General features: G+C 42.7%; 1 protein-coding gene across 1 annotated transcript; it reads right to left on the bottom strand.

The window, feature by feature from the left end:
- Positions 1 to 9649: 9649 nt before the first annotated feature.
- Positions 9650 to 23046, bottom strand: LOC138148237 (butyrophilin subfamily 1 member A1-like). The gene is made up of 3 exons (XM_069070794.1): positions 22925 to 23046; positions 21942 to 22286; positions 9650 to 10615 (listed from the first exon to the last, which is right to left on the bottom strand). The coding sequence occupies exons 1-3, from the start codon at positions 23019 to 23021 to the stop codon at positions 10179 to 10181; spliced, it is 879 nt and encodes a 292-aa protein (XP_068926895.1). The 5' UTR covers positions 23022 to 23046; the 3' UTR covers positions 9650 to 10178.
- Positions 23047 to 24231: the final 1185 nt, after the last annotated feature.

Genomic DNA, 24231 nt, shown 5'->3' with positions numbered 1-24231 from the left:
TGCTCTCTGAAGTAATAGGAAGCTTCCTGAGTACAGGGACTGGCTTTTTGCCTTTCTGGTATCCCCAGAGCTCAGTGCAGTGTCTGGAATGTGTTGTTATTCAGTTGTTTCAGTAATGTCTGACTCTTGGAGACACCATTTGGGATTTTCTTGGCAAAGATACTAGAGTGATTTTCCTTTTTCCTTCTCTAGTTCATTTTATAGATGAGGAAACTGAGGCAAACAGGGATAAGTGACTTGCCCAGGGTCACACAGTGTCTGAAGCCAGATTTGAACTCAGGAACATGTCTTCTTCACTTCAGGCAGGGCACTCTAAGAACTGTGCCACCCAGCTGCCCTTGGCACATAGTAGGTGTTTAATAAATGCCTATTGACTGACTGACTGTGAAGGAGAGTTCAGGTAGTCCTGCTGAAGGACAGTGAAAGTTTACAGAACTCCTTCTTTGGTCAGTCAAACTGCTCCTGGTTAGTCTCAGGAGAATCAGTAGAGAAACAAGCACTGGGGAGGTCAGGAGCTTCCTCTTTTTCATCCTGTATAGGGGTTACCCATCAGGAACAACTGTACTGATGGTCATGGTGATTTTGTTCAGCAACCTGTAGTTGACAGGAAGCTGCGAATGTCATCTCCCTTTATCAAAGGTAGTACAGGGTTTTACAAGGTGAGCCAAGAACAAAACACTCTACTTTCTATCATCTCCATGGCTCTAGAACAAACATCTTTCACTCCACCTGGGGAGCCAGTATTATTTGGGGCAAACTCCAGAGGATGGTTCCAGCTGCTCTAAGGGATTCCATTTGGCCCTTCTCACAATGAGCTGCACAGAGGTTTCTAAAGCGCTCCAGCAAATCCTGACTCCTAAGGACCCAAGATGTTCCTTTCCTCCAAGGTCTTCCCTCTGTGGCCTCTCCTGAAGGATGAAACAAGGGGGCAGAGGCTTTAGAGGATGCTTCAGGCCTGGGTGGGGATGAAGAGCCATACTGCTCTGATGTCCAGTTTTACTGGCTCTTCCATAGCTTGATCATCAATTGCTTTCTAATCACCCCCATGTTTCAGGAGCCACAGCCAAAGCTTGCTCCAGAAGGAGATATCACTGGTCTGTGCCCCGTCAGCAGGGCATCAAGCTCTGTGACTCCCTTTCATTCTTCAGCCATTTTTTAAAATTTTGTTTTTAACTTATGGAATAAAACAAGCATCTCCATAACATAATACATTAAAAAAGATGTTTGCATATGAAACTGTAAATCTACTATGTACAGCATGCTATTCCTTTCAAATGTTATCATGTAAATTTCATGTTTTTCTTCTCTACCTCCCTCCTCCCACCCCAGAGATGGCCATCATTAGACACAAATAGGAATATATGTGTAAAATTATTCCATACACTTATCTATCAGTTCTTTCTCTGGAGGCAAATAGCATCTTTCTTCCTATGTCCTTTATTGGGTATTTATAATAGATAAAATTACTTATTCTCCCAACGTCATTCTTAATGCTGCTTTTATGCTATGCAATGGTCTCTTAGTTCTGCTCACTTCATTCATCATTATATCATGCAACTCTTTCCATAGTTTTCTAAAAACATTGGGCTCCTCATTTCTTATAGCACAGTAGCATTCCATCACAATCATATACCACAACTTCCAGGTCTTTGCCACCACAAAGAGAACTGCTATAAACATTTTAGAACATATACGTTCTTGTCCTTCTTCCCTGATTATCTTCAGAAATAGAGCAAGCAATGGTATTAGTGGTTCAAAGGCTACAGGGAGTTTAATGACTCTTAATAATTCCAGATTGCTCTCCAAAATGGTTGGATCAGTTCACAATTCCACCAACAATTAATTAGTGTCTCGATTTTTCCACATCCCCTCCAACATTTGTCACTTTCCCTTCCCCTTCTATCATTTTAGCAATTTAGTAGGTGTAAAATGAAATCTTAAGGTTTTTAAAATTTACATTTCTGCAATCAATAATGATTTTGAACATGTGTTCATATGATTATAGATAGCTTTAATCATCTGAAAACTGCCTGTTGATATCCTTGGGAATATCTTGTGTTTTTATAAATGTGACTCATTTCTCTATTCAGCACTTTTTAAATTGTAGGTCATAACCCCACATGGGACACATGACTGAATGTGCAGGTCACAAAAAAGTCGGCAGTAGTAAAAGGTTTCTGAATGTGCAATGACCAAAAATTAATTCAAAATCAAACATAAAAGAAATCCGGGGTTTTTCTGGCAGCTCTTGCTTATGTTACATCACACAGCTTTGTTGCAGCCTTGGTTCTGAGCACACAACATGAGCACTTTGCATTGCACATGCCATCATGCCACACAATGGTCAATAAATGCTGCCAGAAAAAGCCCAGATTCCAGACTATCATATGTTGCAAATTACAGTGTTTTTACTGTACCTACAAAGTGTTCTGCTCTTACAGAAACATAACAGTTTAACTACAGAAAATAAATACTTTTCATGTTTTCCTACCATCATTCCTCAGCATGTAAATATCCAATTAGTAAAGCTTTGGACTGTATTGTGTTAGTATCTTTTATTTTAAAAATTGCTGTTATCTTCTTTTTTTACAGAAACAAAAGTGTTTAATTGCAGCAAGTAAAGGCAAAAGTCCTTTAATGATATTTCTCCACCATCACTCCTGTGTAAGTGTGTAAGTGTGAACATCAGTTTCTTAAATTAAGCACAAACAAATGTAATTTGATAAATTAAAGCTAATATTTATTTGAGGAATTACTAACAATATTTATTTACATTTTAGGACAAAAATATTCTTTGGCTATGGATAAGTGGCTAAATTTAGACAGAGGAGGTAATAATACTGATGACAAAGTGGCAGAGTCTACTACCAGGTTGTAGTACATCTAAATGGACAAGAAAAAGAAAATATATAAAATCATTTTTGCAATATTTATTTACTTCTAATAATGATGATGGTGTGGAAAAACGTCTTTGCTTAATCCACAGTGAAGTTTTGACTATGGAGAGCATCAAACCAGCCAAACTAAAACAACATCTTAATACCAAGTATGCAGCATACTGTAAAGGAATGTTTTGAATGCCTTTGAAAATCTTCAGATAAAGAAAAGCAATATTTTAGAAATTTGTTATTGTCAACAAAAAGTATTTACTTACATCTTATTTAATTGCAAAAACTAAATAGCCCTACGCAATAAGAGATCTCATATTATTAAATTAGTATGCTGCTATTAAAATGTCAGAAATAGTTCATGGAAAAAAGTATGGGCATGAAATTAATAAAAATCCTTTACTGAGTGATACAGTTTCCAAAAGAATTTCTGAAATTAGGAATGACCAATTCCAGTGGCTCATTACCAGGCTTAAGGGCAGCCCAAAGTTTGCATTTCAGTTAGATGAAACAACTGATATTTCTAACATGGCACAATTGCTACTTTATGTAAGATATGTTTATGAAAGAAGCATACATGAGGAATTATTGTTTTGTCACACTTTGGATGGGTACATAAGAGGGGAATATGTATATATATATATATATACATATATATATATATCTTAAAGACAATGATTTTTTTTTATAAATGAAGGTTTATATTGGAAAAATTGCATTGGAGTCTGTACAGATGGAGCTGGATCAATGATGGATAAGATTATTGGATTTGTAGCAAAAGTTAAAACTGGTGGCAATGAACATGTCACTTTTATTCACTGCCTGATCCATTGGGAGGCACTCATAGCCAACAAATATATCACCAGAGTTAGATGTTGTGCTTTGCAATACTATCAAAATCATTAACCTCATTAAAAACCAGGCCCTAAACAGACATTTGCTTTTAAACCTTTGGAAAGATGTGGACCCCAATTACAAAAACTTATTACTTCATGCACAGTTAAGTGGTTCTCAAGAGGGTGAAGTTGAAACAGATTATTGAAACTGAAAGATGAAATTATTATATTTTTGACTGAGCAGAAATCTGATTTTGTTCATTTTTTCATATTGACTTATTGTGTTGTTTTTCAGATGCTTTTTGAAAAACAATGATATATACATGTCACTACAAGGAAAAAATTGTAACATTTATATCAAAAGATAAAATTGAAAGTTTTGCTAAAAAATTAACATATGGAATAATAGATTGAAATGTTTACAGGTACAGGTGATTTTATAGTTGAAAATAACCTTCCCAAAGATTTAATTGTAAGAGTTATAATTGATTATTTGAAGGGCCTGGAGAAATATTTTCAGAAATACTTGCCTCCAAATTTAGATTCTTGAAAACTAACTTGGGTTCATAAACCATACTCAGTCAAAGTAAAAAATATCAATCATCTACCATTAAAAGTTGAAGGGAAATTTGTTGAGTTACCAAGTGACACGTTTAAAACTTGAGTTTCATGAAATATTTGTGAATTTTAACTTGGGAATAGGACAGATTTTCCAATAATTTCTGAAATGGTCCTAAACATACTTTTGCCATTTTGTACTAAGTATTCATGTGAAGCAGCATTCTTAGCATTAACAATTATAAAATCAAAATATTGATCAACTCTGAAAAATGTTGAAGATACTCTGTGTCCTATAGTGTCGAATATTATACCAAGATTTAATTCCCAGGAACAAATAAATAAGCACATCTGTTTTATTAGGAAGGAAGCTGGGAAATCAATCAAATCAATCAAAATGTAAAAAATAAAAAAATAAGTTTGCTATTCTCTCTAGCTCATTTTACAAAGGACAAAGTTATAGCAAACAAAGACAAGTGACTTGCCCAGGGTCATGTAGTAGCTGTCTGAGGTAAAATTTGAACTCAGGAAAATGAGTCTTGCTATAACCCACAGAAAAGCTTGTGCTTCCAAGGAATGGCAGGGCGATTCTTCCTGGTCCCTGTTACTTCTCTATCCTTCTTGAGGTAGACACTGGATGATATAGCTGCTGTCACTAAAACAATATCAATTATTTTATAAGGGTTAGCAATAATTTTATAGTTAATGTAATACCTTTATAAATTAAAAAATCAGAACCATTAAAAGAAGTTATTTTTAAAATGTTGGAATATGTCAAAAGAAAATGTAACTGATTTTCTCAAGGATAAGGGAATGGTGGGGGTGGATAGGTGGCACAGTGAATAGAGCACCCACCCTGGAGTCAGGAGTATCTGAGTTCAAATCTGGCCTCAGACACCTAACACAAAACTAGCCATGTGGCCTTAGGCAAGTCACTTAACCCCAATTGCCCTACCCTTCCCTTTCCCCCTCCCAAAAAGCAAAACAAAAAGAAAAATTAATAAAAAAGGATGAGGGAATAGACTTGGGATTTCGTTGGTCCAGGAAATTCTGAAGGAGGAACTCCCATTAGCTGTGCTGGTCTGTGCCTCCTCTGCTACATCTAGTCTTACAGAGCATTGAGAGGTAGGTGACTAGTGCAGGGGGAAAAAGCCAGGATGCACAAAAATAAAAATGGAAAAGGATCAACAAGAACCAAATGAGAGAGATTTTTAAAAGGTGATATAAACTAATAAGAGGTTAAGAAAATACATTTAAAACAGAAATAAGTTATTTTCTAAAACAAATATGAATTGAGTGTTGTTCAATCTTTTAGTTGTGTCTGACTCTTTGCGACCCTATTTGGAGTTTTTTGGCAAAGATACTGGAGTGTTTTGCCATTTCCTTCTACTCATTTTGAGGAACTGAGGCAGACCAGGTTAACTGACTTGCCCAGGGTCACACAGATACTAAGTGCCTGAGGCCAGATGTAAATTCAGGAAGAACACCTAGCTATCCTTGAATTAAAAAAACCTAATTCAGCTAGACAAATAACAATCTTACTGGCATAAGTAAGGGTAGAATGTCTGATAAGTGAAAGGACACAGCCTCAGACAAACCAGGGGGACCTGGGGTCCCTACCTGAGTTCCATGCAGGTATCCTACTGCCTTCTTGTGGGAAGCCCCAGCTATCACCCCCTGGATTCAGGGCCTCAGTTTACCAGGCCAGAAGCATAGAGAGGGGACAGCCTCATTCAGGACAAAGGAGCTGGAGTCAGGGAGGCAGTGACAGGGAGCAGGGTTGCCAGGAGGCTGGGGAGAGGAGCTGACACTTGGGACCAGACTGCTTGCATTAAGCACATAAGAGAGACTCAGATGGGGAAAGTCCAATCCACACCTAGAAATCACTGAGTCACATTTTGATTTAAGGTGCAATGACTTAATTCCACGAGTCAGCCTGTGGGTGGGCAGGCCTGGGGAAGGTTCAGGGTATGGGACAAGAATGGCTGAGTAATACCCAAGGGAATAAGGGAGAGCAAGCTAGGACATCCAAGGATTGACTGGGGCTGGGCCAAATCCACCTTCAGTGATTGAAGGGAACAGGCTGCCTAATAAAGGGCAGCCCTAGCAATCTCCATCCCTCTACCTAGACCTGGAAAGTAACCCAGAAACCAGCTCTTAGATGGGAGTGTGTGGAGGATTAGACCAAGGTGAGAACATGGCAAAGAGGTTTCCCCTCAAGAGTCAGTTCTCCTGACCCCCTATGGATAATCACCTTTGACACAACCCCGCTGTCACAGGGACCACTCAGGAGTTTCTCCATCATCCCAGTAAAGCCCAGGTCCCTCAGTCAGGGCCAGAACATATGTTCAGTGCCAAGGGAGGTGCCCTAGCCCAGGAAATCAGGGGACCCTCAGATCCCTCTCACAGCAATAACCAAAGTCTCTAGTGAGTAATGGAAGGACTATAGGCCTAAGGGCAGGGCTTTCTCTTACCTCTGAATTTCTTTTGTAGATGGAATAAGTCACACAGAGGGAAATAGAGGAGACTATCAAGAATACAGCAACAATCATTACAGCAATTGTCTTCTGTGATAGGGGGATTTTCTCTGAAATTACATCCCCAAACTCCATTATTTTGGGAATCAGCGAAGGAAAACCAAGATTTCTGATTCCTGTGGCCCAGGTTAGTGCTGGGAACATAAAGGGCATCAGGATTCAGGAAATCCTGGGCAAGGATAGTGGCTTTGTACATGGATGATGCAGTCTTCCTCCCTCTCCACCAACCTCTAAACATCCCCCCCAAACCAACATTCCTCAGGACATCAGAGAAGAGAATATAAGAATTGGAAGAGAGTTTAGAGAGAATCTAGCCCAGCTGCCTCAGTTTACAGAGAGGAAAATGGGAGAGAAAGACTTTCCAACCTTCAGCTTGTAAGTCCCAGAGCCAGGACTCCAGGCTATCTAACCCCCAGTTCTGTCTCTTCCCACCACCTCACAGCTGTGTCCTTATAGATTCAGATAGTTTCAGAGGATGATGGGAAGTTAGATCACATCTCATCCAACCCCATCATTAGACAAAGGACCAGAGAGAAGAGAGAGGAAGAGACTTATCCAGGGGGTTATACAGAGGTAATGACAAAGACAAGACTAAGCTCTAGGTCTCCTGATTCCAGAGGATACTCCTCTCTTCCAAAGTCCATTTTGGGTTTGGATTTTACATCCCCATTGAGAAACTCTTTCTGGCTCTTGGCTGAGCAGCCTGGACTCCAGCAGCCCTGGGGTCAGCCTTCCACTACATTGTCACACTGGTCCATTGCCCTCAGGACCTTGGCTTGACCACCTATAAAAGGAGGGGATTTGGGACAGCAGTATGATACAGGAAAGAAGAAACATCCCCAGCCTTGGAAAATCAGAAGATCTGGTTGTAAATTGTGACTCTGTCACTTGGTGGCTATTAGAACTTCAACAGTTCACTGGGCTTCAGTCTCTTTCTCTGTAAATAGAGCAAGGGCCTTGATATTCTCTGAGATCCCTTCCAGAGATCACATTCTTCAATGCCAAAAGGGTCCCTATCAGCATCTTTCCCCTCTTTTAACAACCTTCCCTCCCCCAACCTCCCAGGAGCTCAAAGCTTCACTGTCCCCATCAGTCACATGAACAATAGAGTAGAGGGAGGGGTCATGACTTTGGGTAGCTATGATGGGGACAGATTGTGGAAGACTCTAAGACAACAGGGAGCCATGGAATTTTCTTGAGCAGCTGAGGTGACATGACCACAGCTGTGTTTTAGGGGGCTTATGCAATATAGATTGATGAAAGGAGAAAATGGAGACTCTCCTTTGAAACAAAAGAAAAAGATGGAATCAGGAGAACTAGGGTCAGATACCATCTCTGGCACTTATTAGGAACTTAACAGATGAGAAAATTGATTATTATTATATTAATATCCACTTTTATATATGGGACCAAAAGATCTTCTTGTTGATAATTAATAGCCAATTATTAGTAGATCAATTATCCATAGGGTTTTATTTCTCTTGGTACTTCCTTGTAAAGGACAGGGCTGACAATTGGACAGTCTCCTCAGTCTGGGGCAGGACCCCCACCCAACTGGCAAAACTTATTTCTGCTTAAAGAGTAAAGAGAATCTAAGGAAGATGAATTCTGGGCCACTGTTCTACTGAGAATGGACTGGGTGGAGAATAGGTCCTTTTGTCTAGATTGCTGGAGGATGGAGTGTCCTGGCTGGAGATGAGTCTTTTGTCCAACAGCATTGACATAATCAGAGTCAAGTCCCATAGACCCTCCATAGAAAAAAGCCTCCCTCTAATTATAATATTGATTCTTTCATTAATTGTAAACCTATCATTGTTGATTTCTATACATTGGGACAACCCCTTTTCTAAAGGTATTTAAACGTTTAAATGGCCTCTACGCAGGGTCTTTGGTTTCCAAGAGAACCTCAGATCTCAATTTATTATCTGCTAGCCCAATTAACAACTTGAGTATTAATTACACAGAAACTATTTTTCTCTGATTTTTCATTCTTCTTACAGAGTAGATAAGTCTTTTTGTTGCATTGGGTTTGAGTTTCCCAAATGTGAAAGAAGAGCTTTGAATTAAATGATGAATAAGGTCCCTTCCAGTTGGAACCTCTATTCTATTAGAACCTCTACATAAGGGCAACTTTTCAGTGAGTGAATTATCCTTGGAGCTGTCGCCATGACCAGAGGGACATTCTCTTGATGCTGGACAATGCCAAAGTCCAGGGCCAAACCTGGTCCCCAGTCTAGAAGTGCTACCTGCCAATCTTAGAGCTCTTCCTAAAATGTTTCACAGCAGGATTTATCTATCAAGGTAAGATGGCCCTATTGAGAATATACGATGGGCCTGCCCTGCCCTGTCCCAGGCCCTTGGGATAGGGAAGGTGAAGGGTAGAGAAGTCAATCAATGTAGGCCCTGGTTCAATACCAGATTTGCTACCTGCACACTCTAGAGAGGCAAAGGAAAGCAAAAAACTTGATAGATCTTGTTTTCAGAGCCAAAAATGAAGCATCAGCTAAAAAATGGTATATAAGCAAGGAGGTCACAGGTGTGGTGAAGCATGGGATTTCTCTGTTGACTAATTGCACATAAGATGGATAAAACAAGAGTCATCTCCAGTGACTGAGGGGCCATGAGATGGACCCCTGCTCATGCTGGACAAAAGACAGTGGTCCAGAGGTACAAAAATAAGTTGGGGATTTTCCAAAGAATCAAAGTAACTCACAGGAGGGAGATATATTTGTCAGCATTCTTGTGGTTATTTAGGTGAGCTTCATAAGAAGCAAACAAGTGCTGAACATTAGGTTAATGTTTGAGGCCTATTATAAGAGGCTATTTTATTATCCCCAATAAGATTTATATAAAATATCAAAATAATTATTAGAATAGAAAAGGGTTCCAAATGAATCATTTATCACACAAGGAACAGAGAAGACATCTAGTAAACATTGTCACTAGGCCAATGTGGATGGAAACTATGCAGAGAATAGTCAAGAAGGTCCCAGACCCTTTCTACTCCATTCAGTGTATGACTTTGGGGGGTCAGGTGTGGCCTGGCATCTGTGAAAGAGATGAAAAAATCATCCCTATTTTTGAGCTGCAGGTAGAGGGGAGGCCTCCATCTCCTTTTAGTAGGAAACATCAGATCTGAAGGATCAAAGAGAAGGGAGAGAACTGAAGCCTTGAGTTCAGACTCGCTTCCCAAAGGGAATTTGCTCCTTTCTCAAAGCCTGTGACTTGATGTGTCAGGGAGAAGAAAATGACCAGATGTGGAGTGAGAAGAGCCAAGTTTGATTCCCAGTCCAGCCATTTCCAAGTTGTATGATCTTGTGCCAAGTCCATCCCCCTCTAGGTCCCATTTTCCTCATTTATTAAATGGGGTGGGGGGATGGTTGATTCTTTAATATCACTTCCAGCTCTAACAGACTGTGATTCAGAAGAAACCCATGAACCCAGCAGGACCTACCTGCCACATGCAGTTCAATGTGGGCTTCTTCACAATGGTCAGGAGACTGGACCTGGCAAGTGTACAGACTAGAGTCCGAGACCTGGACCTGATGCATCCTCAGGGTCACCTTCCCCTCGGCCATGTCTTGTTTCAGCCGCTGGAACTCAGTGCCCTGGGATTCTTCCAGCTTCTTCCCATTAGGGTACCTGTGCATAAGGGTCTGGTTTCTGTACCACTTCACAGTCATGTTCCCAGCATCCAGCTTAGGGGAGAGTTCACAGGAGAGTGTGATGTCTTCCCCCTGCTCAGCCTGAATGGAATGAACAGGACCCATCACTGAGAATGTTCCTTTCTTGCGTTCTAGGGACAGAGCAGAAGACAATCAGAAGATAAGGTAGGCCCAGGATTAAGAGTATTTGTTAGGGGCAGCCAGGTGGCTCAGCGAGTAAGAGCACTGGCTCCAGTGACGGGATGACCTGGATCAAATCTGGGCTCAGATACTCAGCACCACACCCAGAAATAACTGGCTGTGTAACCTTGAGCAAGTTACTTAACCCCGATTGCTTTAAAAAAAAAAAAGTATTTGTTTGTGTGGTTGGGGGCCCTGCAGATGTAGGTCTGACTTCTGGATCTGCTGCTGCTGCTACTCTGCTGTGAGCCCACTTCTGGGCAAATCCCTTTCCTTCCTGTGATCCCCTTGGAGGTAAGACATTCTCTCTCCTGACTGCTTCCTATGGTCAGAAAGGAGGGAAGCTTTTTGGATGCTGGACTGTTAGGAGCAGAGACAGGAAGGCAACAGATGCCATCAATGGCCTTGAGGGAGGCACTGCATTAGCCTCTGCTCTGCTAAGTGCAGAGGGAGCCCAAGCTCCTGGGCTGGGGTTTGCCTGGCCCTTATTTGATTATTGGCTGTGCTGCGTGGTTAGGAGGGTGGGCCACAGAACCATGTGAGGGCTCCATGTGCAAAAGTGGTTTAGATCGAGTAAAAGCTCCGGCCCTGGAGTCAGGAAAACCCGAGTTCAATTCTGGCCTCAGACACAACACCCACACACACACACACAAGAAACTAACCCTGTAACCTTGGGCAAGTTACTTAACCTCAATAGCTCTTCAAAGTGAAAAAAAAAAAGTTGTTCAGATCATTGGGGATTAAGGAGTCTAGTCACCTGGAGCCATGGATAGGTCTGTTTGATGTCCTCATCTGGATCTCCCCTGGCTAGCATTGGGGAGGGAGTGATCCACTTATTCTTGCCAAGGTGTTATGAAAGGAGATGGCTGAATATGCCAGACCCTGTCAGAAGTATCTAGACTTTTAACAGGACACTCCTAGACTGTAACGAGCAGAGAGTCTATGAGAGCTGAGAGACTTGGCTTCTGCACCTGGCTCTGCCCTCACCCTCCTGTGTGACTGCAGACAAGAACTCCCCCTACCCCTTTCGGGATCCTCTCGGTCATTTTCCAGCCTGGTGCTCTGGGTCCATCATCTCTCCACATCACCAAACACTCTCCTTACCTTTCCACATCTGACCCTGAGCAGTGTAACTGAATCAGCACTGACCATTGCCTCTGGGGAAGGTGTGTCAATGGACTGCTGCACTGTTCCACTCCCCCAACTCCCCAAAGCACAGCTCTCTTCCCTGGCCCCCACTCCTCTCTTCTCTGCTGTTGGAATGGAAGCTCCCTGAGGGCAGGGACTATCTCATTTTTGTATTTGTGAATCCAGTGCTGGCATATAGTATGTATCTGAATGGTTTTTGTTTATCTCTAGCTATTCAATTAGCTAATTAGGTGCTCCCATACCACTCATTCATTCATTCATTCTCTAGGCTTCAATTTCTTCCTCTGTAAAATGAGGGAGATTGAAACAGTGTCCTCTAAGGTCCACACCAGTTTTAATTCTGTGGATAATTTCATAATTACTCAACTGAGACCTATAGTGCATAGCCTTTCTCTTATTTTCCCCAATTAATAGTATGTTATTTTTTTAATTACATGTAAAGATAATTTTCAACATTCACTTTGATAAGATATTGAGTCCCCAATTTTTTACCTCCCTGTTTCCCCTCCCCCTTCCCCAAAATGTGAGGCAATCTGGTACAGGCTATCCATGTACCATCAGTTTAAAAATATTTCCTCATTATTCATGTTATGAAAGAAGAACCAGAATAAAAGGGAAAAACCATGAGAAAGAAAAAAAAGAGAAAATGGTATGATACAATCTGCATTAAGACTTTATAGTTTTTTCTCTGGATGTGGAGAGCATTTTCCATCATGAGACTTCTGGAATGGTTTAGATCACTGTATTGCTGAATGCTAAGTCTATCAATGTTGGTCATCAGACAATGTTGCTGTTACTATGTACAGTGTTCTCCTTGTTGAGCTCACTTCACTCAGCATCAGCTCATGTAAGTCTTTCCAGGATTTTATGAAATCTGCCTGCTCATCATTTCTTATAGAACAGTTGTTTTCCATGAATTTCTTACACCACAACTTGTTTAGCCATTTCTCAATTGATAGATATCCTCTAAGTTTCCAATTTTTTGCCACACAAAAAGTGGTGCTATAAATATTTTTGTACATTGTGGGTCCTTTTACATTTTTTAGGGTCTCTTTGGGATACAGACCTTGTAGGCGTATTGCCGGATCAAAGGGCATACACAGTTTTGTAGGCCTGTGGACATATTTCCCAAATTACTATACAGAATGGTTGGATCAATTTACAACTCCACCAACAATGCATTAGTATTCCAATTTTCTGACATCTTCTCCAACATTTATCACTTTCCTTTTTTGTCATATTAGCAAATCAAATAGGTGTGAGGTGGTACCTCAGAGCTGTTTTAATTTGCATTTCTCTAATCAAGAGATTTAAAGCATTTTTCATATGACTATAATTAGCTTTTGTTTCTTCATCTGAAAACTGCCATTTCATATCTTTTAACCATTTATCAATTGGAGAATAACATGTATTCTCATAAATTGGACTCAATTCTCTTTATATTTGAGAAATGAGACCTTTATCAGAGACACTGGCTACAAAAATTATTTCCAAGCTTTTTGAATCCCTTCTAATCTTGGTGGAAATTACTTTGTGTAAAACATTTTTGGGGAGGAGCCAAGAATGCAGCAGAGAAGCAGGAAGACTCCCTGCACTCCACCCATAACCACCTTAAATACCTATAAAAATGACTATAAACAAACTTTAGGGCTACAGAACCCACAAAGTGACAGAGAGAAACAAACCTCCCACTGAAGACAGCACAGCAGACCAGCAGGAAAGGTCGATTGTAGCATACTGGGAGCTGAGCCCAGCCCCTATCAGTCCGAGGTTTTAGCCCCAGTAAGTCCGAGGTTTTAGCTCCAGTGCGGCCTGACCTGGAAGGACTCTGGAAGAGTAGATGACCAGCAACTGTGGTTGTTTCTAGAATTATCGACCGATAAATGTCAAAAAATGAGAGGTCAGAGGACTTTGAGAATTGGGAGTATGGGAGTGCGGTCCGGCCTCTGCCCCTGGGGTGAGAAGTGGCTGAGGTGCTGCGGCCGTGCAGCTACTGCCATGTGGCTGCTTCAGAGCACTTGGCCTGCAGATTGTAGGGGAACCAAGCAACCATCCTTAGGGATAATCGCTCTTGTTTTAACCTGCTTGGACCTGGATCACTGTCGGGGGTGGAGGTCCTGGGGTGTGTGACCAGTGAGCAAGAGTGTGTGGAGGCTTCAGAAAGGGCACCCAACTAATAGCTCCGACAGATAAGAAAACCCCAGTGATTTGGGACAAAGCTTTCCTCTCTAGTAGCAGAGTTCTACTGTGGCAAAAAGCTCCAAAGTCAAGTAACTGAGTGGCAACAAGAGCAAGCAAAGGAAGCAAAGCAAGCACAGCAATCCAACTTTGGACTTCTTTTTGGTGATGAAAAGGATCAAAGCATGGAACAAGAGGAAAGCAATGAAGTCAGAATTCCTGCACTAAAAGCTTCCAAGAAAAATATGAATTGGTTACAGGGCATAGAGGAGCTTAAGAAGGATTTTGAAAATCAAATAGAAGAAGTGGAGGAAAAATTGGGAAGAGAAATGAGAATGAAAAAAATTGGGAAGAGAATGAGAAAAGAGAGTCAACAACCTGACTGAAGAAAATAACACCTTAAAAAATAGCCTAACTCAAATGGTAAAAGAGGCCCAAAAAGCCAATGAGGAGAAGAATGCCTTAAAAACCCGAATTTGCCAGATGGAAAAAGAATTTCAAAAGCTCAATGAAGAGAATCATTCCTTCAGAATTAGATAGGAGCAAATGGAAGCTAATGACTTCATGAGAAATCAAGATACTATTAAACAGATCCAAACAAATGAAAAAATAGAAGGCAATGTGAAATATCTCATTGGAAAAACCACTGACCTGGAAATTAGATTCAGGAGAGAGAATTTTTTTTTAAAAGCAATTGGGGTTAAGTAACTTGCTCAAGGTTACACGGCCAGTTATTATTTCTGGGTGTGGTGCTGAGTATCTGAGCCCGGATTTGATCCAGGTCATCTTGACACTGGAGCCGGTGCTTTTACTCACTGAGCCACCTGGCCGCCCCCAGGAGAGAGAATTTAAAAATTATTAGAGTACCTGAAAACCATGATCAAAAAAAAGAACCTAGAAATCATCCTTCAAAAAATTTTCAAGGAAAATTGCCCTGATATTTTAGAATCAGAGGGCAAAATAGAGGTTGAAAGAATCCACTGATTACCTCTTGAAAAAGATCCCCAATAGAAAATTCCTGTTCCAGAGTTCCCAGATCAAGGAGAAAATATTACAATCAGCCAGGAAGAAACAATTTGCGTATTGTGGAAACACAATCTGGATAACACAGGATCTAGCGGTTTCTACACTGAAGGAACGAAGGGCTTGGAATATGATATTCTGGAGGTCAAAGAAGCTGGGATTAAAATCAAGAATCACCTACCCAGCAAAACTGAGCATCATGTTTCAGGGGAAAATATGGTCATTCAATGAAATAGAGGACTTTCAAGAATTGTTGATGAAAAAACCAGAGTTGAATAGAAAATTTGACATTCAGATACAAGAATCAAGAGAAGCATGAGAAGGTAAACAGGGAAATCATAAGGAACCTATCAAAGTTGATCTATTTACATTCCTATGTGGAAAAATTGTAATTGTAATTTATGAAACTTTTCTCAGTATGAGAAGAGTTGAAGGGAATATAAATGTGTGTATGTATACATATATATGTCTATATAGGAGGGTATACGGGCTTAGTAATACATATGTGAGTGTTTATATACATGTCTACAGGTAAACATAGAGGGCACAGGCCTAGCTGAATAGGAAGGGATGATACTTAAAAGGTGAAATTGAGAGGCAAGAGAGGAATATAATGAGAGGAGATGGGGAGAGACAGAATGGGGTAAAAGAGTCAAGGGAAAACTGTTACAATGGAGGGGAAGAAAAGGAAGGCAAAAGGGAATGGGCCAAACTTACTCTCATTGAATTTGGCTTATGGAGAAAATGCCATATACACTAACTAGGGTATCTCACCCTATAGGACAGTAGAGGGGAAAGGGGTGAGACAGGGGGTGATGGAAAGGAGGGCAGATTGTAGGGGAGGGAAGTTGGAAGCACACACTTCTGAAAAGGGACAGGGTCAAAGTAGAGAATAGAACAAGTGGGGGGCAGGATAGGATGAAGGGAAATATAGTCAATCTTTTACAACATATCTGCTATGGAAATGTTTTGTGTAGCTACACATGTACACCCTATATTGCATTGCTTATCTTCCCAGTAAGGGTGGGTGATGAGGGAGGAAGGGAAAGAATCTGGAATCCAAAGTTTTAAAATCAAATGTTTAAAAAATATATTATTATTATATTTTACATGCAACTGGTAAATAAGATATACAGGCACTGGGGTATATATATATATTATATATTTATATATAATATTATTATATCTATGTCTATATCTATATATCTACATAATATATAGATATATAATAGATATATTTATATCTGCTCTGACTAGGCTACTTTCCTTTGCATTTTTTTTTCTGTTAATTTCCTTCAAATTTTTTAACTTTTGTTCTTCCAGAAGAATTGGGTTATTTTTTTTCTAGCTCTACAAAATTAGTTTTTGGTAGTTTGATTGGAATTTCACTGAATTAAATACATTAATTTAGGTAGAACTGTCATTTTTATTGTATTAGCTTAGCCTACCCATGACCAATTGATATTTTTCTAGTTGTTTAGATCTGTTTTATAATTGTGTTCATATAGTTCCTGGATTTGCCTTGTCATGTAGACTCCCAAATATTTTATATTGCCTACAGTTATTGTAAATGGAATTTTTCTGTCACTTGCTGCTAGACTTTGTTAATAATGTACAGAAATGCCCCAGTGAGACAGACCTTTCTTCTAAACCTTCTAAGTTATCTTGGGCCATAAAATTGTTTTACCACACGCTTTGGTTGGTTCTGCTGATCCAGAATTCATTTTAGGTGTTATTTTACAATTGTTTGGAGGGGAATTGGGAAGAGTTGAGGCGAATCCTTATATTTATTCCATCATGATGCCTCTTCTTTGCAGCTTTTACATTTCTGTTTATAAGACCACTACCATAGCAAGTTTACAACACCCCCAAGGCTCCAGATACCATGCTATTGGTTGGCACACCAGGTTATGTCTCTCTGATCCAGAGACATGAATGGTGATGGTGATATGAGGGGATATGAACCAAGATCTGGTGACTTGGAGGAGTTTGGATTAATGGAATTTGCTTCTTTTTGTGACCTTTTCCCAAATACCATCACACCTCAAACCTGCCTAAGCATCAGTCTATCTGTAAAATGGTGATCATAATGCTTTGTAGTAGGAAGGAAATAATTATTGCTTTAGTGACTACTGTTTCAGATAATGTGCCAGGGGCTTTATAAATAGCATGTCATTTGAGCCTAACAAGAACCCTGGGAGACAGGTGCTATTATTACTGCCTTTTTACATTTAAGGAAACTAAGTCAGACAGAGGTTCAGTGATGTTCCCAGAATCATAGAGTTAGTAAGAATCTGAGACTGGATTAGAACTCAGGTCTATGCTGCCTCCAGTGCCAGTGGGCCACCTCTGCTGCCTCTGCCCCCTCCGGTAGTAGTAGTCACCATCATCCTCATTAACCTAAAGCTATATTAGAAATCCTAGCTGGTATTATTCTCCAAATCATTCTGTAAGAGTCACAGACTCCGCATCATTTGATGTCACACAGTCACACAGATCCCTTAGACACCGGGAATCTCATTTATCTCATCTAAAAGCTTGATCATGTCTCTCTCCAAACCCATCCTTCTTCCGAATGTCCATCCTATAATTGAAGACACCACCATTCTTCTCATTCATTGAGGATCAAAGTCTGGGTGCCCTCACCTTGTTCCTGTCTACTCCCACGAAGGCCCAGGGTCTTGTTAATTCTCACAGTTTCTGCCTCCACAGCATTTCTCACTTCCTTCCTCTCTCCTCCACTAAAAGGTCCCCACCCTTGTTCTGCCCTCATCATCTCTCCCCTGGAATACCGGCCATAGGCTCTCACTGGTCCCATGTCAAGTCTCTCCCCTTTCCATCCACCCTCCACCAAGCTGCCAAAGTTTTTTCCCTAAAGGGGAGGGCTAACTATGTCTCTCCCTGCTCAAGAAACTTCAGTGGCTCCCTGGTACTTCTAGGATCAAATACAAAAGCCACCATCTTTTTGCATCCTCCAAACCTGGCCCCAACCTCCCAGCCCAGCCTTATCATCTCACTTTCCTCCACATGTACTAAGATTCAGTCACACTGGCCTTACTCTTCTTACCCATGACATTGCTTTCCATCTCCCCTACTTCTGTGTCTTTACACTGGCTGTGCCTCCTGCCTGGAGGGCTGTCCCTCTTCCCCTCTGCCCCTTGGCTGCCTTGGCTTCGTTCCTGACTCAGCTCACTTCCTGCTTCTGTAGGAGACCTGTCCTTGTTCTCCCCACCTCACACCTGCTGCCGGTTCCCCTCAAGGTACCTCCATTGGTCTTTTCTCTGTCTGAGGTTTAAAGCTCTTTGCAGGTTGTTTCTCCATCCCAGTGTGAGCTTCCTGAGGGCAGGGCCTGTGTGGTGACAATTCTGTTCAATCCCAGTGCTCATCAAGATGCCTGTTACATGGTGATGGTAAGAATCACTCACATTCCCATAGACCTACTATGTGCCAGACACTGTGCTAAGGGCTTGATCCTTATTATCTCATTGATTCTCACAACAGCCCTCCTCATAGTAGCAACATAATGAGGATAATTCTGAGACCAGGAATAATAATAATTGCAGTTCATATTGCAATCATATTCATGATTGTAGAGGGCAACACCCTCCTCCCAGCCCATTTGCCTCACAACACAGGAGTCACACTGGATTACTCACTATCATCCCCCACGTCCAATCCCTTGGCAAGGGCTCTCAATTTCACCTTTGAAACATCTCTCTTATAGCCCCGCGTCTTCTCTCACACGGCCACTATCTAGTGCAGTCCCTCCTCACCTCATGCCTTGTTTACTGCAATAACCAGCTGGTGGGTCTGCCTGCCTCATGCCTCTCCCCACTCCAATCCATACTTATCCAGCCACTAAATGGATTTTCCTGTAGTCCAAGTCTGATCCTGCCCCTTTGCTACTCAGTACACACTCATGGCTCCCTATTACCTCAGAGAGTAAATTTAGAATGCCATGATCTGAATTCACACCCTTCCATAACCCAGACCCTTCCTATTACCCTGATCTCCTCACATTTTACTCCCAAACACATGCTCTTCAATCCACTGAAGGGGCTTCCTGACTGTCCCACAAAGAAGCCCTTCCCTCTCTCAGCTCTGTGCATTCTCTCTGGCTGCTCCCCTGCCTGGAATGTTCCCCCTCCTCCCCTCTGATTACTGACCTCCCTGGTCTCCTTAAAGGCCCAGCAGAAACCATCCCTTGTACAACAAGCCTTAGCTGCGCCCTCTTAAGTCCAGTGCCTTTCCCTTTTATTTATTTCTTATTCACCCTGCATGTGCTGTGCTTTGGGGAAGTGTGTCAGCATAGGGTCTCCCCCATTAGACTGTAAGCAGGAAAAGGCTTTCACAAATTCTTCTTGTATCTGCAGTGCTCAGCATGGGCCTGGAATGTAGTAGGTGGTTAATCAATGTGATTGATTGATTGATTAATTATTTATAAAGCCCTTAGTCAGCATTTCAGCATTGTAGAGATGCAAGTGATGAAGATGGTGATGATTCTGTTTCCTGTCCCTGGGATGCCTTCCTTCTTTCTCTCTCTCTTTTCCTGCTCCCCATGCTCTACAGCCCATCTCAGAGCCCACTGCCTGACCCCCTCCTCTGTAACTATCCTCACAGTTAAACATTGCCTAGGACAGAGGGTCATACAAAGTAGGTGGCTAATGTTTGCTCAGTTTATGTGAATACCAGTTAATTTTGCCCCTTGCTAATCCACTTAGCATATGTCATTGATTATTATAGTTACTTGTATGTCTTGTCTCATTACTATAGAAAAAGCTCCTTGAGGGCAGGGTCCTGGCTCAGTGGAAATATTCTGTCTCCCTCAGCACTAAACCCAAGGCCATGAAAACAGTAAGTGGTTAATAAATAACAATAGCCACAAAAATAATGAGAGTTCACATCTGTATAGTGCCTTTTGGGGCAGCTGGGTGGGTCAGTGGATAGAGCACTGGGCCTGGAGGCAGGAAGATCTGAGTTCAAATTCTGCCTCAGATCCTTCCTAGCTGTTTGAGCCTGGGCAAGTCACTTAGCCTTGTTTGCCTCAATTTCCTCATGTGTCAAATGAACTAGAACAGAAAATGTCAAACCACTCCAGCATCTCTGCCCTAAAAACCCCTGATATGGTCCCAGAGTTTCAGACAGGACTGGAACAACAGAACAGCATCAACAAGATGGGGATTTACATGTGCAGTGTGCTTTAGAAATATTGCATTTCATCCTCCTAACAACCCTGAGGAGTAAGAGCTCTTAATGTCCTCATTTTACACATGATGAAACTAAGGCAGACTGAGATTAAGTGACTTACTCCAGGTCGCACAACTTGTGTCTGAGTCTGGACGAGAATGCAGGGTTTCCTACCTCTGGGTCTTTTGCTTGAATTAATTATGGTCTGAATAATTATTAAGAAGCTCATTATATCATGGCTTATATTTTTTAAGCACATATAGCTCTTTTTTTTTTTTTAGGTTATCTGTGTTAAGTGACTTGCCCGAGGTCACACAACTAGTTAGTGTCTGTGGTTAGATTTAAATTCAGGTCCTCCTGACTCATGGGCCAGTGCTCTATCCACCGAACCACCTAGCTGCCCTGTATGCATACCATCTTGTGCCTCTCCCTCATTCTCCTATAGACCATAAAACCCTTCAGAACAAAAATCATGAGTCTTTTAGTCTCTTCCTAACAGCATGGGGCTAGGCTGGGGCTCCTTTGAAGATCTCTGCCAGAAGGGATACCAGCCTGCCAATCATGTCTTCCTGCAGTAATTGATTTAAACATCTTGGGGTGATAAAAGTCAAGAGTCTTTGGGCTGCTCTATTAATGGCTTGTTAAATGAAAATGGCACTAAAAGTCACCCATGATTCCTCTCCTTGTGCCTTTACCAGCATTTCACTTGGGTCATTGAACTCCCTTGTCGCTGTGCTGGCTATCTCTGGGATGGCACTGTTTTGGACTTTAAATCCTTGTGAGATCAGTTGCAGTCTGCATCATCAGCCACCTAGTATGTTTGGCATTTAGGAAAGGGACTACTTAGGAGCATTGCAGGAATACGACTTCTTTAACTGACCTTTGTCTCTCTCCCTCTTTCCTTCTCGTGTCGAGGGGAAGTGAATGTTCTATTCACCCATAGGGCACAAGTACTATGAACTGGGCTGGTTAAGGAAGAAGGTTCTTTCCTGGCCCGATCCAGGCCCTGGGTCCCTCCAGAAATGGGCTTAGGGTGAGGGTAGGAGCTATTTGTTGGTTCTTTTCACTTCTAGCACAGGTTCAGGCTTCTCCACCCCCACCCAGACCCAAGCCATGGAGACCTTGGAGGAAGAATCAAGGCCAAAGGTTGCTCTCAGACCAGAAGGGAAGCTCTGAGAAGTCAGGGGGCCTGGGGGCTTTGGACATGGAACTTGTTGGGACTATACTATGTAGAAAATGGCCTAAGCTATGAACTTGAACCCCTTTCGCCCCCCAACTTACCAGAGACTGAGGTTTCCGATGTGGGGAGAACAGTGTCCTTGGGTGTCAGAAAAAGTGTCCTTTGTACGTTTGTTCTCATGAGAGCATACAATTAAATGTTTCTGCATGAAAGCTAATCTGACTATTAAGTGGTTACATAGAAGAAGGGGACAGAAGAGCCTCTAAAATTGGGGGAACATGGCTGGGGAGCCTTGAGCCAAAGACAAAGAGGCTGGATACCCCAAACCCAATTAAAAGTACCAGAGGACACTGAGGGGCTGAAAGATAACAGAGCTGGCCTTCAGGCAGTGGGGGCCTGGGTGTTTCCTAGGTCAGAAATACTAATCCACAAGGGGGTTGTGAGACTCCATTAAGACAATGTATGGAGAGGACCTTGGACACTCTAAGGATCTGTGCCAATACTAATGCCTGAAGGTCACTTCCACCTCTAGAGAAAATCCATCACGTAGTAGGACCTACCTGCTACCTGAAGGTCAAAGCTGGTTTCATTGTAAAAGGGGCCTCTCTGGAAATAACATGTATACTGGCCGGTATCAGAGAGTTGGACCTGGTGGATGATCACGGTCACCTTCCCCTCAGCCATGTCCTCTCTCAGCATCTTTGTCCTCCCCTGGAATGCAGGGGCCTGCACTTCCTCCAGCTCCTGCCCCCTGCGGTACAAATGCACAACCCGAGAGCCTCTGACCCACTTCACAGTCATTTCTCGAGCATCCGTCTTAGGGGAGAGGTGACAGGGGAGCTGGACATCTTCTCCCACACAGGCCAGGGTGGGCTGGACCAGAGGGCCATATACTGTGAATGTTCCTGTGTGGAGAACCAGGGACACAAAAGCAGAGAATTAGACAACATTGGGGCAGAGGAGTGAATGTGGCCTTCAGAGCAGGGGTCAGGGCAGCCCAGGACCTTGGAGCTCTGAATGTGTTCCTGCTCAGTCCCTCCTCTGCTTTTAGCCCCTCTTTTGTGAAATCACTTTGTACTGTGACACATCTGTGAGATGGGGACAAGCCTTCTCCCCCTTCACTCCCTTGTGTTTTCAGGGAGCCAGGGCAGCTGATTGGGGGCTGAACGTTTGGGGTGGAGGCTGGAAGACAACAGCTCCTGTCTATAGCCCCTGGAGGCCCAGCCTCTGCCCCACCACCGAGGCTGCCCCAAGATAACTTACTCAAGCAGGGGAAGCCCAGGTTTCTGGGCTGGGGTTGGCCTTTCCCTCATCCTGTGGCTGTGCACCTGAGTGCTTTAGGAGGAGGCTGAGTAAGAGAGACTTTGTGTGTGTGGGAGACCCCTGTGTGACAGAGCAGGGCAGCTCAGTGAGGAGGAGGAGGGGGATTATGGGAATGTGGGGGGCATCCAGGGCATTGCTGTAGTGATGGCATCCTGGGTTACTGGGCCTGGAAGGAAGGGATGTTTGGAGGCCACAGAGGCAGAGACCAAAGTGAACTTACCTGAGTAAGGAACACCAGAAAGGACAAGGATGAGATATATGAGGTACAAAGGTAGAATGAGGCTGTTGTAGGAAGCTGGCCCATGATTCCACTTCATGGTTACATCAGGAATGCCAGGAACCCAACCAGGGAGATGCTAAGAACAAGCCAGGATGTTGCCAGTGAAGAGCAGGCTAACAGAACCGGAAAGTTCTTCCCACTGACCCCAGAGCTCAGGATTCAGGAGTGTTGTCTCAGAGTCTGGGCAGCCACACATACAGGGCACAGACCCTGTGGCCCAGCTTGTGTCCCTCCCACCTCATCTCCCCTCCCTCACACAGATCTCCAGGTCAGGCTGGTCCCCTCATACCCCATAGTCACTTCATCCTCCATACCTCAGCTCACACTATTTTTCTAGCCTGTAATGTGCTCCCTGCTCCTTTCCATTATTCAGATCTTTCAGTGTCTGACTCACTGGGCCCCCTGCTCCCTGAGCTCCTGTCACATGAACCACTTGCTCCCTGACCTTCTCTCCCTGCATTTCCCTTCAGGATCTCAGCAGCCCTCAGGGATTCAGTGATGTCCTCTATGCAAAGGCCTCAGCCTCACAGATCCAGCCCTCACCTCTCCTGACCTCTGGTGCCTGCTGGACCCTGACCTGGATGCCCCACAGGCATTAAACACATCCTGTCCAGAACTGCAGTCACCTGCTCTGTCCCAGACTCTGTGCTAGTGCAGTCATGTCACTCTGTCTGACTCTTCCTGACCCCGTTGGGGTTTGCTTAGCAAACACATTGTAGCAGGTTGTCATTTCCTTTTCCTGCTCATTTCAGATGGGAAACTGAGACAAACCGGCTTAAGTGACACTTGTACAGGGCCACAGCAAGTAAGTGTCTGAAGTGGATTTGAACTCAGGTCTTCCTGCCTCCAGCCCAACTCTCCATGCCCTGGTGACATCTAGCTGCCCTAAAAAGTGCTATGTAAATAGGAACTATTATTGTCGTGGCTGCTATTAATATTTATTAATTATCCATGTGCTGTTTTCATGGCGCTGAGCTTAGTGCTGAGGGAGATACAATCCTTACATTAAACCAGGACCCTGCCCTCAAGGAGCTTTGTCTACAGTAAGGAGAGGAGACACACAGATAACTATAGTAACCCATGATATAGGGATGTCTGGTGCCAGGGTGGAAGAGATAGGCAGGAACTCCCCTGAACCCTCCCAGATTTCCCTCCACACAACCTGGCCATGAGGCTGGAGAACCAGTTTTGGAGAGGGAGGGGGCTTACCTGACGAGCAATAACTTGGTGGGTGAGCAGGAAACGTT

This window comes from Petaurus breviceps, unplaced genomic scaffold (genome assembly GCF_028583685.1).
Source record: "Petaurus breviceps papuanus isolate PSGF00001 unplaced genomic scaffold, PetGlider_PUasm1.0 90823, whole genome shotgun sequence".
Classification (NCBI taxonomy): Eukaryota; Metazoa; Chordata; class Mammalia; order Diprotodontia; family Petauridae; genus Petaurus; species Petaurus breviceps.
The sequence above is the reverse complement of the archived record's forward strand: the minus strand, read 5'-3'. Positions and strand labels throughout refer to the sequence as shown.